The sequence below is a fragment of the Mustela putorius genome, unplaced genomic scaffold (genome assembly GCF_011764305.1).
Source record: "Mustela putorius furo isolate JIRA1106 unplaced genomic scaffold, ASM1176430v1.1 tig00000196_pilon_pilon_pilon, whole genome shotgun sequence".
NCBI classification, from domain to species: Eukaryota; Metazoa; Chordata; class Mammalia; order Carnivora; family Mustelidae; genus Mustela; species Mustela putorius.
In genome coordinates, this window is record NW_025421310.1 from 8771245 (window position 1) to 8791171 (window position 19927).

Sequence of the window (19927 nt, forward strand, 5' to 3'; positions counted from 1 at the left end):
TTAGAGGCATTTCTCTTAAGATAAGAAATAAAGAATTGAGAAACGATCCCTGTGTATCACCACTTCTACCTCAAGAATATACTGGAATTTGTAGCCACATACAGCCACTGGGTGGGAAGTGCAGGAGTCCCAGAACTTGGAATTGGCATCTGAAGTGGACGCAGTGTTGGGAGACTGAGTTGTTAATCCCTGGGTCTGTGCTAATTCCAAGAAGAATCGTATAATAGGACCCAGAGTTGGTGTCCGGAGAGCTGGAGAATTGGTTGGTGCAGAGAAAACCCCACATATTTGGTCTCAGAAGTGTTGTGTATGGAACAGCTCACCCTATCGTTGATGAATATGAGTGATGTTCTGTACATTGGCAGCTAAAATATATTTGAAGAGTAGATTTGACCTGGCTTGCTCAGTTGGTAGAACACGCAACTTGATCTTGGGGTCATGATTTCAAGCCCCATGTTAGACTTAGGGATTACTTTAAAAAACAAATGAACAAACAAATGAATGGGGCACCTGGGTGGCTCAATGGGTTAAGCCGCTGCCTTCCGCTCGGGTCATGATCTCAGGGTCCTGGGATCGAGCCCCACATCGGGCTCTCTGCTCAGCGAAGCATGAAAAATCTTTAAAAAACAAACAAATATGAGAGGAAGTAGAAATGATGCCAAGGGAATTTTCTGATGGCTTGTTCACTTGCATTCATGACTTTGTCTTTGACATGTGGAACAATGAGAAGATCCCCTAGGAATGGAAGACTTGGTGATCCAAGAACTCTTGAGGGCACCTGGGTGGCTGGGCATCTGTCTTAAGCATCTGTCTTCAGCTCAGGTCATGATCCTGGGATCCTGGGATTGAGTCTGCTAAGCAGGGAGCCTGCTTTTCCCTCTGTTTCTGCCCTCCCCACTGCTCGTGCTCACTCACTCTCTCAAATAAAAATCTTAAAAAACAAACAAACAAACTCTTGAAACAGGGTTTATTTTTATTTTCATTTATTTATTTTTTTATTTCACAGAGAGTGAGACAGCACTAGCCCAAGCCACCCAGGGACCCCCAAAACGCAGGTTTTTAACAACAAAAGCAACAAAAACTATAAATTCACTTACCGAATTTTAAGTCCTCTGCACCCCTTTATTTGCATCTGGGCATCTGGATACTAACAGGTAGGAGCTCCCCCCTCCGCAGCCCCATTCTCCTCTAAGCAGTTCTGAGAAAGAACGTGAGGATGAGGCAAAGAGGAGGGGTGAGAGAGCCCAATTCCCGATGAGGCTATTTTAGAGGGAAGCTGGACTGATAATTCTCTATCAGACCCTGCAAGACCCCAGCTAGACAGAGGAGAAATAATCTCATATATTTACAGCCACCTGAGGTGCAAAACTAGTGCCAAAACACACACTGGGGAAAGGACAGTCCCTTCAGTACATGGTGCTGTGGAAAGCGATCTCCATCCACACACAGAAGTTGAAAGTGGACCTTTATCTCACACCATACATAAAATCAACTAAAAAAAAGTATCAAAAACTTTAAGTCTTAAGACTCGAATCTGTAAAACTCCTAGAGAAAACTGGAAAAGTTTCTTGACATTGGCCTGTGGAATGGTTTTTGACTTTGACACCAAAAGCACAGGGGGGAAAACAAGGTAAAACAGACAGGTGTGACCACAACAAACTACAACGTTTCTGCACAGGAGTGCCTGGCTCAGTCATTTGTGTCTGCCTTCAGCTCAGGCCATGATCCCAGAGTCCTCGGATCAAGCCCCATGTCGGGCTCCCTGCTCAGTGGGGAGTCTGCTTCTCCCTCTCCCTATTTGTGCTTTCTCTTTCATGTTCTAATAAATAAAATTTTTCAAAATTCTTATTTTTTTAAGATTGTATTTATTTGACAGAGAGACAGAGAGCACAAGTAGGCAGAGCAGCAGGCAGAGGGAGAAGCAGGCTCTCCACCAAGCAGAGAGCCCAATGCAGGGCTGGATCCCAGGACCTTAGGATCATGACCTGCTTAACCCACTGAGCAAGCCAGGCGCCCCTAAAAAATTCTTTTAAAAAAGCTTATGCACAGCAAAAGAATCCACCAAGCGTGAAAATGCTATCCATGGAATGGGAGAAAATACCTGCAAACTATGTAACTGATAGGGTGTTAATAGCCAAAGGATACAACCCACAGAGGGAAACTTCCTCAGCTCACTAAAGAACAGTTACAAAACCTTCCTATACAGTAAACATGACTATTTCCCCCACAGAGTCTGGGGATAAGGCAATGATATCCTCTGTTACCACTGCTAGTCAACATACTGTAAGATGATAGCCCATGAAATTAAGGACAGAAAAGCGAAGGAGGCCAGAAAGGCGTTGTTAACAGTTTACCCATCGACAGAATGTAATGTATTTGCAGTCCCCCCCCCCACCTCCAAACACACACACAGGATAGGCACAGCCTCATCCTGATAACCTGCGAGGGTTACATTCTATGTCAAAAGGGAGTTCGCAAATGTGTCCTAGTTAAGGATCTTGAGGTGGGAGATGATCCTGGATTATGTGATAGATGTGATGTGATTAGGAGGGTGTGAGGATGCCAGTGGAGTTGGAGACAGAGAAGCTGTTGCTCTGAATCAGGATGGACAGTACCAAGATGCCACCTTGGAGGCAATGGGCCACGAGGTAAAGCATATGTGCAGTCTCCAGAACTTGAAAAGTGCAAGGAAACCTACTCCTCGTGGAATACCAAAGTTAACAGTGCTGTGAATCCACTTTAGATGTCTTATGCTGAGCAGTGTAAGAGAATAAACTATATTGTTTTAGTGCATTTAGTTTCTGATAATTTCTTACAGCTGCATTAGGAAACTAATGAAGTAGTATATGTAGAACAGCACAAGGAACCTACAAATCTCTAAAGCAAGTGAGATTAGTAAATTGTTTAAGTTTGTTTTTAGTTCTAGTAATCTCTACACCCAATATGGGGCTTGAACTCATGACCCAAAGATTGAGCATTGCATGCTCTTCTGACTGAGCCAGCCAGGTGCCCTGGGAGATGAGTAAATTTTGAGAACACAAGATCAACATTTTACAAAATCCATCTTGGGGTACATGGGTGGCTCAGTCGGTTAAGTGTCTGACTTTTGATTTTGGCTCAGGTCACGATCTCAGGGTCTTGAGATCGAGCCCCGTGCTCAGCGCAGAGTGTTGTTGAGATTCTCTCTCTTCCCCTCTTTTTGCCCCTCCCTGCACTCATTCTCTCTTTAAAAAATAGATATATTTTTTAAAAATCTACCTTACTTCAAATGCAGTAGCAATTAACACATGGAAACTGATATCAAAAATACAATATATATGACTGCTTGAAAAGGAAAAAGTACAGACATGTTAATTTAACAAAACACTGATGGGATTTTGATCCCAAAAAACTATAAAAGATCACACAAACAGACATACCACAGCCATTTATTGGAAGATACAATATAGAAACGATGTCAAATGACTGCAAATTGATACACAGGTTTGACAGGATTTCCATCAAGATATTTTGTAGATACAAACAAGATTATTCTAGAAGTTATAAGGAAAGGCAAAGGAACTACAATAGCTAAAACATCTGAAAAGGAAGAATACAGTGGTCGCAATCACTCATTCTAGATTTCTAATACAGTGAAACGTAATCAAGCCCACATTATATTTGTGGAGTAAGAGACACACAGATCAATGGAAAAGAAGAGAGGACCCAGAAATGGTCCAACGCAAGTACTTCCAACTGAGCTTGGACAAAGATACCGAGGAAAGTGAATGAAGAGAGAGTTAAAAAAAAAAAAGGGGAGAAAAGATGCTGGACCAGTTGATTTCCATACCCCCCCCCAAAAGAAATTTCTGCAAAAACTTCACACCTGTACAAATATTAGCTCAAAAATGATCACAGCTTTAAATGTGAAGTGTAAAACAATACTTTAAACTAGAAACGATTTAGCAAAGAAACCATAGTATAGTATCTTCAGGCTCTAGATACCTTTGCTATATGTCTATGTATCCTTTTTTCCATCTAGAGTTTTACCACATTTTGGCTTCAAATTATTCTGTGGTATGCTTTAAGTATTTTAAAAAAAAAATCATTCTGCAGTATGTACTATCTCAGGTTAAATTTAGAGAACTTGAGACTTAGTTATTGTATTCCTCGTAAGAATTCTCTGATGTGGATTCTGTTGTGAATGTCATGGAAGAAATATAAAAATATTCATTACATTTGTAAGACTTCTTCCTATTATGAATTATTTTGTTCTATGACGAACTGGTGAACCCCGAGGACACACTGTTGCTTTAAAGGCCTTTAGATGTTCAGTAAATCTGCAGGTTTCTCTCTGGTATAAATACGGTCAGGACACCAAAGGCATGGATGTTGGACAGAAAGCCTTGAGATTTATTGCACTTGCAAGGGTGCTGTCCAGTATGAGGCCTGTGATGTTCTGTAGTTTTGATCCACAGGCAAAAGCCTTAGCGTGCACATTACCTTGACGTGGCTTCATCAGAGATGGGTATCCCAATGTCTAGGGAGCTGGGAAGCCTGTGTAAGTCCTCTGCCCCATATGCTGCATTTCTATGACTTCTCTTTCGTGTGGACTCTCTAAGGCCAATTCATGCTTGAACTGACCATAAAGGCTTTGTCACACTCACTACCTTTGTAACTCCCCAGTATGAATTCTCTGATGACTCACGAGGCTCGAATTTTGACTGAAGACCTTCCCACACACATTACATTTATATGGTTTCTCTCCAGTATGAATCATCTGATGTCTAGTGAGGTTTGAGCGCTGAATAAAAGATCGGCCACACTGGGTACATGTGTATGGTTTCTCGCCAGTATGAATTCTCCGATGACTAGGAAGGCTCGAACTCTGACTAAAGACCTTGCCGCATTCGTTACATTTGTAAGGTTTCTCTCTAGTATGGATTACCTGGTGGTAAGTAAGGCTTGAGTACATACTAAAGGCTCTGCCACACTCGCTACACCGGTAAGGCTTCTCTCCAGAATGAATCCTGCGATGACGTGCAAGGTGTGAGTCGTAACTGAAGACCTTCCCGCATTCGTCACACTTGTAATGTTTCTCTCCTGTGTGGATTATTTGATGTCTCGTGAGATGCGAGCTCTGATTAAAGGCTTTGCCACACTCGGTACATTTGTAAGGCTTCACACCAGTATGGATTACTTGGTGGTTAGTGAGTTGTGAGCTATATGTAAAGGCTTTGCCACACTCATTACATTTGTAAGGTTTCTCTCCAGTATGAATTCTGCGATGGCTTGCAAGGCCTGAACTCTGACTGAAGACCTTACAACATTCGTTGCACTTGTAAGGTTTCTCTCCAGTATGGATTACCTGATGGTTAGTAAGGCTTGAACACTCACTAAAGGCTTTGCCACACTCATTGCAGTGGTAAGGTTTCTCTCCAGTGTGAATTCTGTGATGACGTACAAGGTGTGAATTGCGACTGAAGACCTTGCCACACTCAGTGCATTTGTAAGGTTTCTCTCCGGTGTGAATTCTTCGATGACATGCGAGGTGGGAGTTGTGACTGAAGACCTTCCCACATACATCACATTTATATGGTTTCTCTCCTGGATGGATGATCTGATGTCTAGTGAGGTGTGAACCGGGATTAACTGCTTTGTCACATTTGTAAGGTTCTTCCCTAATGTGTGCTTTCTGGTCTTGTGTGAGTAATGAAGAATGCAAGATATCATGCCGGTGTTCATTAGAAATGTTGGTGTGGACACTAGGAAGAATTCTGGGACGCAGTGAAACTGAAGAACCATTGTTGAGAGAATTCTCAACTTGGTAACATTCAAAAATTTTCCCTTCGGTCTGAAGTATCTGCACTCCAGCCAGATGTGACTGAAAGCTTAGTCCAAACGTGGTTTCAGTTGGCTTATTTCCTGCATCTCTTCTACCATAGTGATCCTTTCCACCAGTGAGATTTTTGTTAAGGGTCACAAGCATGGCTTTGTAATTTCTTTCACTGTCTCTCCACTGATACTCAAAGTCATGAATATTTTTCTGGACTGCTCTAAAGGCATAATCTTCGGTGTCACAGCTTTTATATCTTTCCAATTTTACTCTCTGCGATAGTTTCTCTGTATTACTGTTCTCTTTGGGTGGTAATTCCTTGATCATACATTTGGGAGAGATGGCTACAAGAGATAAAGAACCATAGGTTTCCCATTAATTCCAGAAAAACTTCATACTCAAAAACAAATTACACCAAAAGTACTACATATTTTGATCAGTTATGAAGAGGAACCATGATCTTCAATTTTTTAGGAACACAAAAGGAATAGAATTCTTTAAGATAAAAAGGTACTTATATGTGATTCAAATTACTTTTAGAGAAGCCTACTTTAAATAATCAATGGCAAAAAGAAAAAGAAAAATCAGTATGCAAACTTATGTTAGCCCTGACAGAAGGGGTATCATGGCCCCCAATCACATACCACTTCACAGAAAATATATAGCTGTTTCCTATCTGAAGAGATAAAAATACCATACATACCTACTGCATATTTATTGGGTATTAATGCTAAAGTACAAAATGATATACTCTAATGCTAAATGATTCAGAAGAAACTTATCTGATGAGCAATCTAGTCAATGGCAATTTTCAGTTAGAAAACCAGAGCAGGGGTGCCTGGGTGGCTCAGTGGGTTAAAGCCTCTGCCTTTGGCTCAGGTCATGATCCCAGGGTCCTGGGATCAAGCCCCGCATCAGGCTCTCTGCTCCATGGGGAGCCTGCTTCCTCCTCTCTCTGCCTGCCTCTCTGCTTACTTGTGATTTCTCTGTGTCAAATAAATAAATAAAATATTAAAAAAAAAAAAAAAGAAAACCAGAGCAGCACTGGGGAAATGAGGAAGAATTTAATCAAAGTTATAAAAATATTTTTCTGAATAATACTGGTTATAAAATTATATTCATTGGGAATGGCCATTTTGCAATACTGACCTATCAGTTACGCTGCATTATATATTTGGAAAAATAAATAATATACAATTGACAATTCATAAAACATTTTAGTAACCTACAATGAAATCAGGACAGAAATAATAAATAACCACAATTACACAAAATTATAGTTTGTGGAATTCTTAAAAACTCTCAAAAAAAAAAAAAAAGCAAGGGCTTCTATTCTGGAACTAGCACATAATACGAGAACAGGAATTTGTGTTAAGACCACTCTCTTTTGAAGTCTCAAGTCAGAGAAATACTTAACATTATAAAGAATAATAATTGGGGCGCCTGGCTGGCTCAGTCGTTAAGTGTCTGCCTTCAGCTCAGGTCATGATCCCAAGGTCCTGGGAGCCCCGAGTGCCGCTGACTGCTCGGCAGGAAGCCTGCTTCTCATTCTCCCACTCCCCCTCTACTTGTGTTTCCTCTCTCGCCTGTATCTCACTCTGTCAAATAAATAAACAAAATCTTAGAAAAGAATAATAACTGGGGAAAGAAGTCAGAAATCACAATTATGACTTTTTTAAAGTAATCTCTGTACCCAATGTGGGGCTCGAACTCATGACTTGGAGATCAAAAGTCAAAGGCTCCACCAACTGAGCCAGCCAGGCACCCCATAAATCACAACTGTGATTTTATAGAACAGCCAAGCAACAGAGCAATTCCCTATCTACACAATGTTCTTTAATTTTCTAGGTCATCGGCCACAAAGTATATGTAATAAAGAGCTTGTGCATGAAAACCTTCTTAACTAAGGCCAGATCAAATACTGTCTGAACAAAATTGCAGAATGAAACCCTACAAAATGTAAAGCAGGCTGCGGGGTCTGAAAGTCTGTGTCCACCCCAGTATGATGCTGTCGGAGGAGGGGGTCTCTGGCAGGTCATTAAGGTGGCGTACCAGCAATGGGATTAGAGGTGCTAGAAGACGTCTGAGTACTTACTGCCTCTCACTCTTGCCCTCACGCAAAAACACAGCAAGAATACTGTGTTCCTAACCAGAGAGAGCGCGTGCCATCAGGAACTGAACTAATCAGCACTAAGATTTTAGACTTGCCAGCCTCCAGCACTGCGAGAAGTAAATTTCTGTCACTTAAGCCACCTGGTTTATGGTACGTGGGATGGCAGCCTGAGCCAAGACATAAGCAAAAGGCCAACTGATTAAAATTGTGATGGAAGGTTGCCGTATCTTAGTAAGCAAAAGAATTTCTGAGACTTTACTATGAAACATGTAATATTCTAAAACTTCTAATGGTGCTGACATGGTTAAAAGCCTTGAAATAAGCGGTGCCTGGGTGGCTCAATCAGTTAAATGTCTGTCTTCGGCTCAGGTCATGATCCTGGGGTCCTAGGATTGAGCCCCACATCTTTGTGAGGCTCCCTGTGGGGAGGTCTGTTTTTCCTTCTCCCTTTGCCCCTCCTGCCACTCGTGTGCATGCGCTCTCTCTCAAATAAATAAATAAAATCTTTAAAAAAAAAAAAAAAAAACGGCACCTGGGTGGCTCAGTGGGTTAAAGCCTCTGCCTTCGGCTCAAGTCATCATCCCAGGGTCCTGGGATCGAGTCCCACATTGGGCTCTCTGCTCAAAAGGGAGTCTGCTTCTCCCTCTCTCTCTTTCTGCCTGCCCCTCTGCCTACCTGTTATCTCTGTCAAATTAAAAAAAAAAAAAAAAAAAAAAAAAAAAAAAAAACTTAAAAAAAAAAAGCTTTTAAGTATATTATCATTATTATTATTATTTTTAAAGCAGGCTCCATGCCCAACATGCAGCCCATTGCAGGGCTCGAACTCATCACCTTGAGATCAATGCCTGAGCCAAAATCAAGAGTTAGATGCTTAACTGACTGAGCCACCCAGGAGTCCCCAGATTTTCACTGTTATTTAAATAGCGCCAGTAGGCACATGGGGTTTGTGTTTCTAACCCCTATTTATAGAGAAAGTAAGTTAGAGCAACATGATTGACCTGGGCCTGTGGGTTCAGACAATGGATTCTTATGCACGACTGCCTACACATCACAGCCAAGATCAGGAGCTCCGAGATAAGTACTTCAGTGGAGACCCCAGAGCTGTGTTGTGTTGCCGACAGTATTACTCAGCCATGCTGAGTGCCTCATCACCCCCTGCACTTATGGATTGCCATAGTGTCCGGGAACAGTGATACAGTGGATAAACCGGGACCGCTCCTTACAGTCAGCAGTGTGGCTGGTGAGGGGCTCCTGTGGGAATGAGGCTGTTCAAGAGTACAAAATTAATATGCTAGTAAGCAACAGTGCAGTCCATCCCAGTCAAGGTACCATGTAAGGAAAGGCCAGAAGGAAGGTCAGCAGTGGACAGCACAAGGGGAAGAGCACATGGGACAAGGGACTGAACTTGCCAATCTGTGGGAAGATAAGTGTACTAGGGCAGTTAGAATTCCCACCTCGGAATAAAAGAAGGAAATGATGAGGCAAATAGCATCACGCTGTCCCGTTCTTAACTCTAGGAATTATGGTATGGATGTCGGGCAAGAACGGAAGACATTTAACATGGGGGGAGGTAACGACAGTGGAAGAAACCATGTTTAGACACAGGGAGGCTGGGTGGCTGCTGAAGGCGAGGCCGAGGGGAAATGGTGAAACACTGGTAAAAAGGGACAGAGTTTCAGCTATGTGGTGAATAAGGTCTGAGGAACTAATGCACAACATGGTGACTACAGTTGATAATACTGTGTAATTGGAAACTGCTCAGAGAATAGAGCTTAGGTGTACTTACCAAAGGAGCAAAGAAAGAAAGAAAACAAGTGAGGTAATAGATCTTAATTAACTTGACTATGGAAATCCTTCCATGATGCATGTGTATTTCAAATCATCGTGGGGTACACGTTAAACGTAATTTTGTCAGTAAAGCCGAAAAACGGATTCAAAAATTCATCCGCCCACTGCCTTCTCTGAGTTAGAGCACAGTTTTTATGAATATCCCGCTGTCTTCTGAGAACTAGGGAATCAAGAGCACAGGGGTAGAAAAATGGAACTGGTGTTTTTCCTAAGGCTTTATGCACACTTGAGCTCTGGCACCATGCCTGATGAAGTGCGCAGATCATCGGAAGAAAGTGTAAATGAAAAGTCCAGAAGCCCCATTCATTTCTGAGTCAACAGGGCTTCGATCTCAGCCAAGCAGGGCAGGGGCTCCCAGGAGGCAAACAAGGTTAAATACAAAGATACCCAAGGGCAGACCCCCAACTTCTGGAGAGACGTTTTCCTCACCCAGGGAGACCAGGTTCCGGTAGTTCTCCACCATCACATCCCTGTACAAGGCCCTCTGGGCAGGGTCCAGGCACTCCCACTCCTCCCGAGAGAATTCGATGGCCACATCCCTGAAGGTCAACCATCCCTGAAAAGAGAACACAAACATCTCACCAAGGAGCTGTGGGGAGAGTTCTTACCTTCACATAAAATGAAAAGAGAAGAGATGCGTATAGAGGGATTCAGATGAAGTGGGTGTTCTTACAGGTCCACGGAAGGTACTTCTCAACAAGTTCTGTGTCCCTTATTTTGGCCTAATATATTTTCCATAAGAGGTTAGGATGGCCTCTCAGGATGGCTTTTTTTTTTCTTTCATTTCTGTGGACAATAGAAGAAATATAAAAATAGGAAATCAGGGGTGCCTGGCTGGTTCAGCTAGAGGAGCATGTGAATCTTAACCTTGGGGTTGTGAGTTTGAGCCCCATGCTGGGTGTTGAGATTACTAAGAAAAAATAAACAAACTTTAAAAAAACAGGCAATCAATACAGGGCTACCCACAAGAAGTGTTATTTAGGCTATGGACATTGGGGAGGGTGTGTGCTAGGGTGAGTGCTGTGAAGTGTGTACACCTGATGATTCACAGCCCTGTACCCCTGGGGCAGATAATACATTATATGTTAATTAAAAAAAAGAAGTGTTATATATCGTGTTTTAGACACTGAGTGATACTCAATATCCAGATGGGCTAGAGCACAAGTGTTATCTTCAGAGAGGACAATGTCCACAATGACTTTGGAGAAAGACCAGAATCTAAAAACTAGGATCATGATAGCAACAGCAAAGAACAGAAGCTCTTGAATGCTTCCCGTGTGGCAGGCATTGTGCTAAATGCTTTACACGCATAAACTGTAACATCACTCACTGAAGACAGATCTGTTCCCACCTTCCTGAGGAGACACCTGTGTCACACACATTCCCCAAAACCCGCCCAAGGTCAAATGCTAAGAAATGGCAGAATAAGCTCCTGAATCCAGATGTTTAGGCTTTGGAACTGAACCTAAACCAGTAAACATATCACCAGACAGCATCAAGAGTAGACTGAGAGGGCTCCCTGACACAATCTGAAACAAGTTCAAGGCCAACAACGTGGAGATGCATAAAAGGTCATTATACATGCACACGTCACTCTTCTTATACTGTTTAACTTGTGTTAGACTAGGAAAAATGTACAGCTGTGGAAAATGCTTAAGATTTCACTTCAACAATTAATGACTTATTTATGAAATAATGATAACGTCTTTTCAAAAACTAGGGACTTGCGCGTCTACACATGCACACACACATATACACGCTCAAACGTACTGAAATAAGGAGTCAGCTCTCCAGGACACAAAGAGGCCCCCTCACAGGCTCCATGTCACTGGGGCACAAGGAGATGGAATCTGAGTGGAGGGAGATGGACTGAGGAAGGCCTGGGGGAGTGTGCACAGACACAACTCAGCTGGACACTTCAGGGTCAGAGAAGGTAAGCGAGTCCTTCAAGGGCGCAGCAGGAATGAGAGACAAAGTCATCCCAGAATATGACTGTACCTGACAGCCAGCCATTCCTGACTCCTTCCTTTCCTCTTCCTCCTCGTCCACGCTGCTGCTTCCTCAGACAAGATCGGCCTTGAGAATTCAATCCTAGGGGTCAAGAAGCTGCAGTTGAATGCTTAGAATCAATCGACGTCCTTCCTGTACCACAACGTCAAACACGAAGCCCTCTCCGTGTGGAAAAGACAGTCCTCTGCTGCCCACTGCCACAGGAGGGGGCACAGGGACAGTGACTTCCTCCAGACACCAACCAGTGAGTGTCCCCACCCCTTTCTTCAGAACTGGCTCCTGCCCAGGTGAAGCCCCCCACAACACACGACAGCAGTGGGGACCTGGGCTGGACCCGACACTCCCCTCCAGGTCACAGAACCACCCTGATCACACCCCACACAGAGCACGCCCGCCCCCCTGGGGTCAGTCGGAGGACCCAGAGCCTTGGTGATGCTGGATCCACACCGGAAGCAAGTGGTACTGGGGCTGAGTCCTCTCCTCCCCTCTGACCACTGCAGGGGACATCTCTGGGAGGGACACCGGAGCTGTATCTGCAAAATGCCTCAGCAGTCCAGTGTGATGCTGGGTGCGGCACACTCACAGCCCAGCACACCTCCCACCTTCTGGCTCTGCTCGCCTGTGGGCACTGCTATCGCCAGTGCCCAGATCTGGAAGGGGCAGGAGCTAGAAGGAACATGCAGGCCATAATTTCAACTCTTTTTTAAAAGATTTATTTATTTATTTTAGAGAGAGAGTGAGCTCATAGGATGGGGGATGCAGAGGGAGAAAGAGACTCCTGAGCAGACTCCCCACTAAACCCAGAGCCTGACTTGGGGCCCCAACCTACAACACGGAGAACATGACTTGAGATACCAAGAGAGTTTGATGTTTAACCCACTGGGCACCCATTCGCCCCTGCCACAATTCCAATTCTTTTAAACTCTCCCCTTACTGCCTGTGAAGTGGCTTCCCCTTTGTTACTGGAGGCCCCCCACCTGCTCATCAAGAGCTCCTCCCAGAAAAAGGGGGGGCCTCTCCACATTTTGTTTTCCATGATCTCCCTGGAGATTTCCTTCTTACTCTAAATTTCTCAATCTTCCTTTCTCCCACAGCTGCTACTTTGCCATCTGTTTGTGGTCCTCCCTTATTTTCCTTTGTTCATTTTTCTATAATTCTCTCAGTGGGTCTTGTGAAAATAAATAAGGAAACCTCATTTAAAACGGAGTAGGCAGGAGCTCTCAGGCAAGTACCACTCTCTGCAGCCTACTTTACCAGCAGGAAAAGGGGAGATAAGAACTATTTTTAACACGGGAGGGTATTTTTTTTTTAAAGATTTTATTTACACATTTGAGAGACAGAGATCACAAGTAGGCAGAGAGGCAGGCAGAGAGAGAGAGAGAGAGGAGGAAGCAGGCTCCCTGCAGAGCAGAGAGCCCGACGTGGGGCTCGATCCCAGGACCCTGGGATCATGACCTGAGCCAAAGGCAGAGGCTTTAACCCACTGAGCCACCCAGGCGCCCTAGGGAGGGTATTTTTTATGAGAATTTCATCTCCTGCTTGTAAGAAAAAAAAAAAAAAAGGAAGCTCCCTCCTGCCCCAGCAACAAATGCACTAACCACCACGTGCTACCACTGAAAAACCGCCACCACCTCCAACTCTTGTTCTTCTCCAATAAACTTTTGTTTAAAGCAACCCTCCTCAATCTCCTAAAAATGAAAGCTGACCTTCCTTTCCTTTCCCGACTACCCTATGCACGCCATGCACGTCCCAAACCGCAATTCCTCTGCTTCTTCCCGAATCATCTCGTTTTGCTAGTAAGGGGATGGGACATGTGCTTGGAAGGTGGACAGCCCCTCCGCTCCTCCGCGTTCCTCTCACCCAGGAGGGGGTTGGGATAAGAGGCCCACCTCCCACAAGAGAACATTATCCGGAGCGGGGTGCTCTGTCTCAAGACAGGACCTTTTTAGTCACTTCCCAACAAAGAGTGAGGAGAGGCGAGGACTGACGGGCGGAAACCCGGGGAGCGGAGGAGCCCGCGGAGAGGGACGCGAGATGAGGGGCAGTGCGAGCGTCTCCCGGGAGGGCCGAGTTCTCCGAACCTCCCGGCCCAGAAGAGGACCGGCCTCTCCTGAGGGGCGGCCGGCGCTGTCCCCTAGGGGCCGAGAACGGCGCGCACCCACCTCGCGGATTTCAAACCCTAAAGGAAGCCCCCGGCCTCCAAAGGAAGCGTCTGAATTTGGGGGGGCTTAAGGGATGGTGCAGGGATTTTAGCGGCCCCCACACCCCGGGGGTAGACGAGGGGGGACTGCGAGGCGCATGTTTAAACAATAAAGACGAAACTCACACTCCACAGACTGGCCTCGGCTCCACGAAACCCGCTTCCGGGTCTGCAGACCTCTGCGCGCGCGCAGAGGGAAGAGGCGGGGCCTGGGCGGGGCGCAGAGCAAAGCCAGGCCTGCGTAGGGACCGCGCGGGACGGAAGGAGGGGCCTCAAGGGCTAGCGGTAACCATAGAGACGAGGCGTTGGTTGGGGACAGGCCAGGATGCGCGGAGCCCACACGGGGTCAGGACCTGGGAGTAGCTCCCAAGTTTTTAGGGTTTAGTGATACTTGAGTCCTGTTTCTTCGCCAGGGCCGCAGCATTGCTTTTTGTTTCAAGTTAATGTTTCAGTTTTAAGGTAAAAGCTGAGAGTTTTGTGGACGCCACTTCTGTTGGAGAGTAAGATGTTACCCTCTTCACAGCTGAAAACGGTTCAAGTCAAAATCCGCAAGTCCCGCCGGAGAAGCTGAAACAGCTCTGAGATCTGGGAGAGGGGACCTCGGAGCGAGGTGGATGTGGGCGGTGGGCGAATTCTGGAACACTGTTGCAACTTAACCAAAAACTGGAATAGGCCTAGGCAGTGCGTACTAGAAACGTGAAACTCAAATTCGGCCTGGGCAGAATGTGCAATCTCATTAGGGCGCCCAGAACATCATTTCCGTTTCTACTTTCCATTCACTTCTAAGTTGGTGACTCAACCCTGTGGTGTTCCGGAAACTTTCCCAGGGACAAGACCTGAGGTGTGGGACTTGGAGAACTAAGGCGTGTGATAATTTATTGCTTTTTAAAAAGCCGTAACTTATTTAAAAGATTAAATTGCATCGCTGTTTTTATACTTCTATCATTCCACACTTGAGATGAATTATACTCAAATGCATTTGAGATAAACGCTGTTGGCATCACAATATGGTTAAGTCGTAATTTCTAAATATAATTTCAAATTCACTTTACAGTCACACTGAAGATAATTAGAAACCATGTTTTTTATTTAAAAATTTTACTGGGGAGCCTGGCTGTACTAGCCAGCCATTGGTCTCCTTGCTCAGTGGGGAGCCTACTTCTAGAGAGAAGCTCCCCCATGCTTGTGTTCCCTCTCTTGCTATCTCTCTAAAAAAAAAAAAAAAAAATGATAAGTGAAAATTTGCTCTTTTGGTTATAACCTATGGGTAGAGAATTCTGCCAAGCACAATGTCTCCAACTCCGGGGACATGCTGGTCACTCCGCATGTTAAAAAAAAAAAAAAAATACTGAGCACAAATGAGCAAGCTATCAGAAAATCCCTCCCACTAACCCCACCACTCCTTTGCTTTTTTTTTTCTTCTGTGTATATTGAGCTACTGTCACATGAGCATTTTAACGATCAGTCATAAGGAAACAGAAGAGACACAGGGAAACTGCCCGCAGAAAGGGAAAGCCCTGCATCTAAATCCTCCTGAGGAAAATGGTGATCTAAAACCCAATTCCGAGGGTATTACAAGAATTAACTCACAAACGGTATGTGAAGTTCCCAGCACAGTTCCTGACATGTGAGCACATCGTGGGTGTCAAAAAACAATATTGTTTTAATGAAACGAATGTATGTTGTTTCTGTAAGGAAAAATGTAAACTAAAAATGTGAAAACCTCTTTCTTTTCACATTTAAAAATGTGAGAATATTTTTCTTTTCTTCCCTCTTGGGGGAAGAAAAAGCGAAGAGACTTCTCTTTCTCCCTTTTCCTAGAGCATTTCCCTTAGAAACTTGTAAGTTCTTTGTCTTCCTGTTTGAAATGTTTGTATGTCTTTGAAAAGCTAAATCAGGCTCTTACCAACACTCAGGAATGTTTGCTCAAGGATCTGGGAGCCCTCTCTTTGAAATATAAACATAAAAGGGAATATCTCTTTATCTCCCAATTCTTGTGGAAGGATAGGTGCCTAACTCATAACTTGCCTTGTTCCTAGTGGCAAAACTCCCTCCTGTCATAAAGCTAAGTTTGTTTTCCCTTTGGTTAAAGCCAATTAGCTAACATAAACGGCCACCAGCTTACCTGGTGATGTCAGGAAGAATATGTATAACAAATGGTGCTGTCGTGTCTTCCCGAGGACTAGTTATGATCTTTCTTGAGAACACATCGGTCGTATCGCCTTGTCTTCTCTCACAGGGTGAAATTCATTTTTGCAGTCTCTGATGCACATCACATTCTGGTTTAATGCTTATTCACTAATGAAACTTGTTTTCTTTCTGTACACTTGTGGAGAGGATTGCTGGCTTGTGAGACGATTTTTTTAAAAAATTGTATTCCCCAACAACACCCGCTGAGCTTTTACTTAAACCGGTTCCAATTTAGGGGCGCCTGGGTGGCTCAGTGGGTTAAAGCCTCTGCCTTTAGCTCAGGTCATGATCTCAGGGTCATAAGATCGAGCCCCACATCCGGCTCTCTGCGCAGTGAGGAGCCTGCGCCCCCCCACTTGTGATCTCTTTGTCAAATAAATAAATAAAATCTCTTTAAAAAATGCAAAACCCGTTCCAATTTAACATCTCCGCTTCTAATAGAATACACACTTCTAATTGTTAGGGTCCGTGATCAAAGGAACGAGACTGATACAAAGCAAAGGTCAAACAAAACTTTATTTCGTGCCAAGCATCAAGAATCAAACTGACCGGTCAGGACTATCTCTTACGAAAAGGCGAGGACGGTGATCCCGACAAGGTCACTCCCAAGAAGGCCGCTCCGGACGAGGCTGCTCTAGATGAGGCTGCTCCACAGATGAGGCCGCTCCATGATCGGAGCCACTCCCAAGAAGAGGCCACTCCCAAGATGAGGCCGCTGCTCCATGGGGTTGCTCCCCAGACAAGGCCGCTCCCAAGAAGACGCCATTCTGGACAAGACCGCTTCCCGGACGAGGCTGCTCCCGACGACAAAGAGGCAACGATGACAGCGACAAGGAGGACAACCCGGATAACACAGACTCTGCTCCCCACGATGCTACTCTGACAAGGTTGCCACCCAGAGGAAGCCACCGTTGCGGACAAGGCCGCTCGTGGCTCGGGGTGGCAAGGCATTTTGCGGCAAGGCTGCTGGTGGCTAGGGGTCGTTGGCATCTCTGGGCCACTGACGTCTCGGGACCGCTGGCATCCAGGGGCTGCAGGCATCAGGACCGCTGACTGCTGGGCCGCTGGACTGCTGGTGTCTCGGCACTGCTGACGTCTAGGGGCTGCAGGCGTGGGGACCGCTGACCACTGGACTGCTGGACCACTGGTATCTCGGGACCACTGACTGCTGGGCCGCTGGATCACTCGAGTCTCAGGGCTGCAGGCATCGAGGGACCTCTGACAGCTGGACCACTGGGGTCTCAGGGCCGCAGGTGTCGAGGGACCGCTGACAGCTGGACCACTGGGGTCTCAGGGCCACAGGCGTCGAGGGACCGCTGACAGCTGGACCGCTGGTGTCTGGGCAGCTCAGGGCTGCTGGAAGCTGCACGTGGCTGAAGGCTGCAGGTGGCTCAGGGCTGCCGGAGGCAGGGCCTCAGGCGGCTGGAAGCTGCAGGCGGCTAGAGGCTGCAGGGGGCGGCTCAGGGCCGCTGGAGGTGGGGCTGCAGGCGGCTGGAAGCTGCAGGCGCAGGGACCGCCGGTGGTGGGACCGGTCGCAGCGGTTATAGCTCTTACAAGAGCTGTTATAGCTCCTCCACTCCGCTGACTCTTCGCTCCCATGGGCTCTTCTGCTCCCAGCTCTCCTCCTGCTCCCGAGGCAGCTCTCCTCCCCCTCTGCTAGCCTCGCAGCAACCTTTATGCAGTTGGTTGAGTCCCACCCCTATACAGGTGGCCAATCGGATCTCAATCCACCCTAGTGGATATACACATGCTGCACCGATTGGACATCTCCACCTGGCCTGCCCCACCCCTACATCAGGGTCCATAAGCAAGTTCCTCTGGGAGGGGCAGACCCTTACACTAATCTGACATTGTTTGAAACATTAATTTAAATTAGCCAGGAGACTGTTCCTTCTGCGAGACACTGAAGTACTTTGGGCTTGAAAAGGCAGGAAACATCCCAAGGCGGGGCTGAGGTCCAGATTCCACCCTTACGTGGGTCACGCCCCTTTTGTCCAGACCAGGCCACCATCCATGACCCCCCCCCCAACCCCCCGTCACACGAGGCGCCCGCAGCATCTTGCAGACGCCGAAGCGGAAGGAAGGGCATAGTCAGGTTGATGAAGTTCTAGAACCTAGGTGAGGTTCGGTGGGCTGAGGTCTGGAGCCGATGACCGAGAAAGAATTCTTGAGACATCTTTGGTGCAAAATGGTGGTTTATTAAAGCACGGGGACAAGACCTGTGGGCAGGAAGAGCTGCTGCCCCGGGTTGTGAGGGATGGCAGGTTATATACCTTGCGGTTGGGGGAAGGTGATGAAGGGATGGGAGGTTTCAACAGAGTTCTCACATATTAAGGAGGGCCTACAAGGTGCCGGGGGTGGGGGGGGAGGCCTTGCCCTTATGGCTTGATCAATGTCGTCTTTAGGTCAGGCATTAACATCAAGATAGTTGGGAGATTCTTGGTGGGGTGTTATGATCCTGCTATCATTTACATTCCCTTCTACCTCAGCCTCCTCCAGTTTATGGTGGGAGGGAGACATTAGGGCTTCAGGAACTGAGAGTTATTTGCCTCTGGAAATTTGTGCTATTGATAAGGTAACCTCCCTGTTTAGGTCTATAGGACATCTGTAGAGCAAGGGAGATTCCTGTTCTGCAGGATTGCGATCCCTGCAAGTTAACTATTTATCGTTTGATGGCAGTCAGGGGTGTCTGAGGAATGCTACACATATTACGGAGGGGAGCGGGTGAAGAGGGGATGCAAGGCGCCAGCTTTTGCTTTGTCCTCAGCCAGCCTCCTGCTCCCTCATCAAGGTGAGTCAGTGTCAGATTTTCTTGTTCAACACTGGTCTTTGCGGGACCGTCCCCCTGCCCCCGGGCTGCAGTCCTCAGCACCCAGGGTTCGGGATCGCCACCTTCGATAAAACCCCTTTGCCCACGTGTCCCGCGCCCGATGATTCCCAGCAGCATCATCAGACATTCCAGGCCTGGGGGCTCCATTGTGGGTCCAGGGGTTCACATCTGTTTGGAGTTAAAGTCGCCAGGGCAGATGCTCGCTTTCCGTCCAGGTAGACAGAGCCTGCCTCATCTTCCTGCTGGAAAAAAACCCTCCGGGACTCCCGCCATGCTCCGGCCCCTGCCCCTCTCAGCTGCGCTGTGTGTGGAGCCTTCCCTCCCTGTCCCCCAGGGCAGAGGCATTCGTGCAGAACCGACCGCCACATCTCCATGGCCTTGGGGTTCCCTATCCCCTGACGCCCCTCCACCTACGAGACCTCCGGAGCCGGCAGTCCTCTCCTTTGTACTCGCCGCCTTAGGGTTTCTTCCGCACAAACTGCATGCCACTGGCTGTGCTTGTCATGGTGTTTGCGTTCCCTACTTTCTAGTAGGGCTTCTTCCCAGGCAAAGAACATCTTTATTCTATACTTGTGTGAGGCGAGCAGACAGCCAGCGAGAGTGAGAAAGACTACGTGTGTGAGACAGGAAGAAAGGGTAGAACAGTGTAGAGCAGGTGGACGTGGAGAGAGAGTACGAGTGGAGTGAACCAGAGAAAGTAGAGGGAGAATAGAGAGATCCAGATTAAAACGTATCTCCAGAGAGGTGAAGGGTAGCACATTAGACGAGAGTCACCTTAACTGGTGGTAGGAGTGGGGCAGCAAGGAGCAGATACATCTGATGGAGACCGTCAGAGAAGAATAGAAGAATTGGAGCCCTGGCAGACAGAGGTGGTGCTGGGACAGAAAAACGGGCAATGGGTGACAGCAGAGGGACAAATAG

General features: G+C 46.4%; 1 protein-coding gene across 1 annotated transcript; it reads right to left on the reverse strand.

Annotated features, from left to right (window-relative positions):
- Positions 1-3414: 3414 nt before the first annotated feature.
- Positions 3415-14177, reverse strand: LOC101689039 (zinc finger protein 665-like). Its single transcript, XM_013049656.2, is given in 5 exon segments — positions 3415-4657; positions 4659-6159; positions 10206-10332; positions 11775-11867; positions 14113-14177. Coding segments are annotated over 4 exon segments (1704 nt in total). The 5' UTR covers positions 11790-11867; positions 14113-14177; the 3' UTR covers positions 3415-4596.
- Between the last annotated feature and the right edge of the window lie 5750 nt (positions 14178-19927).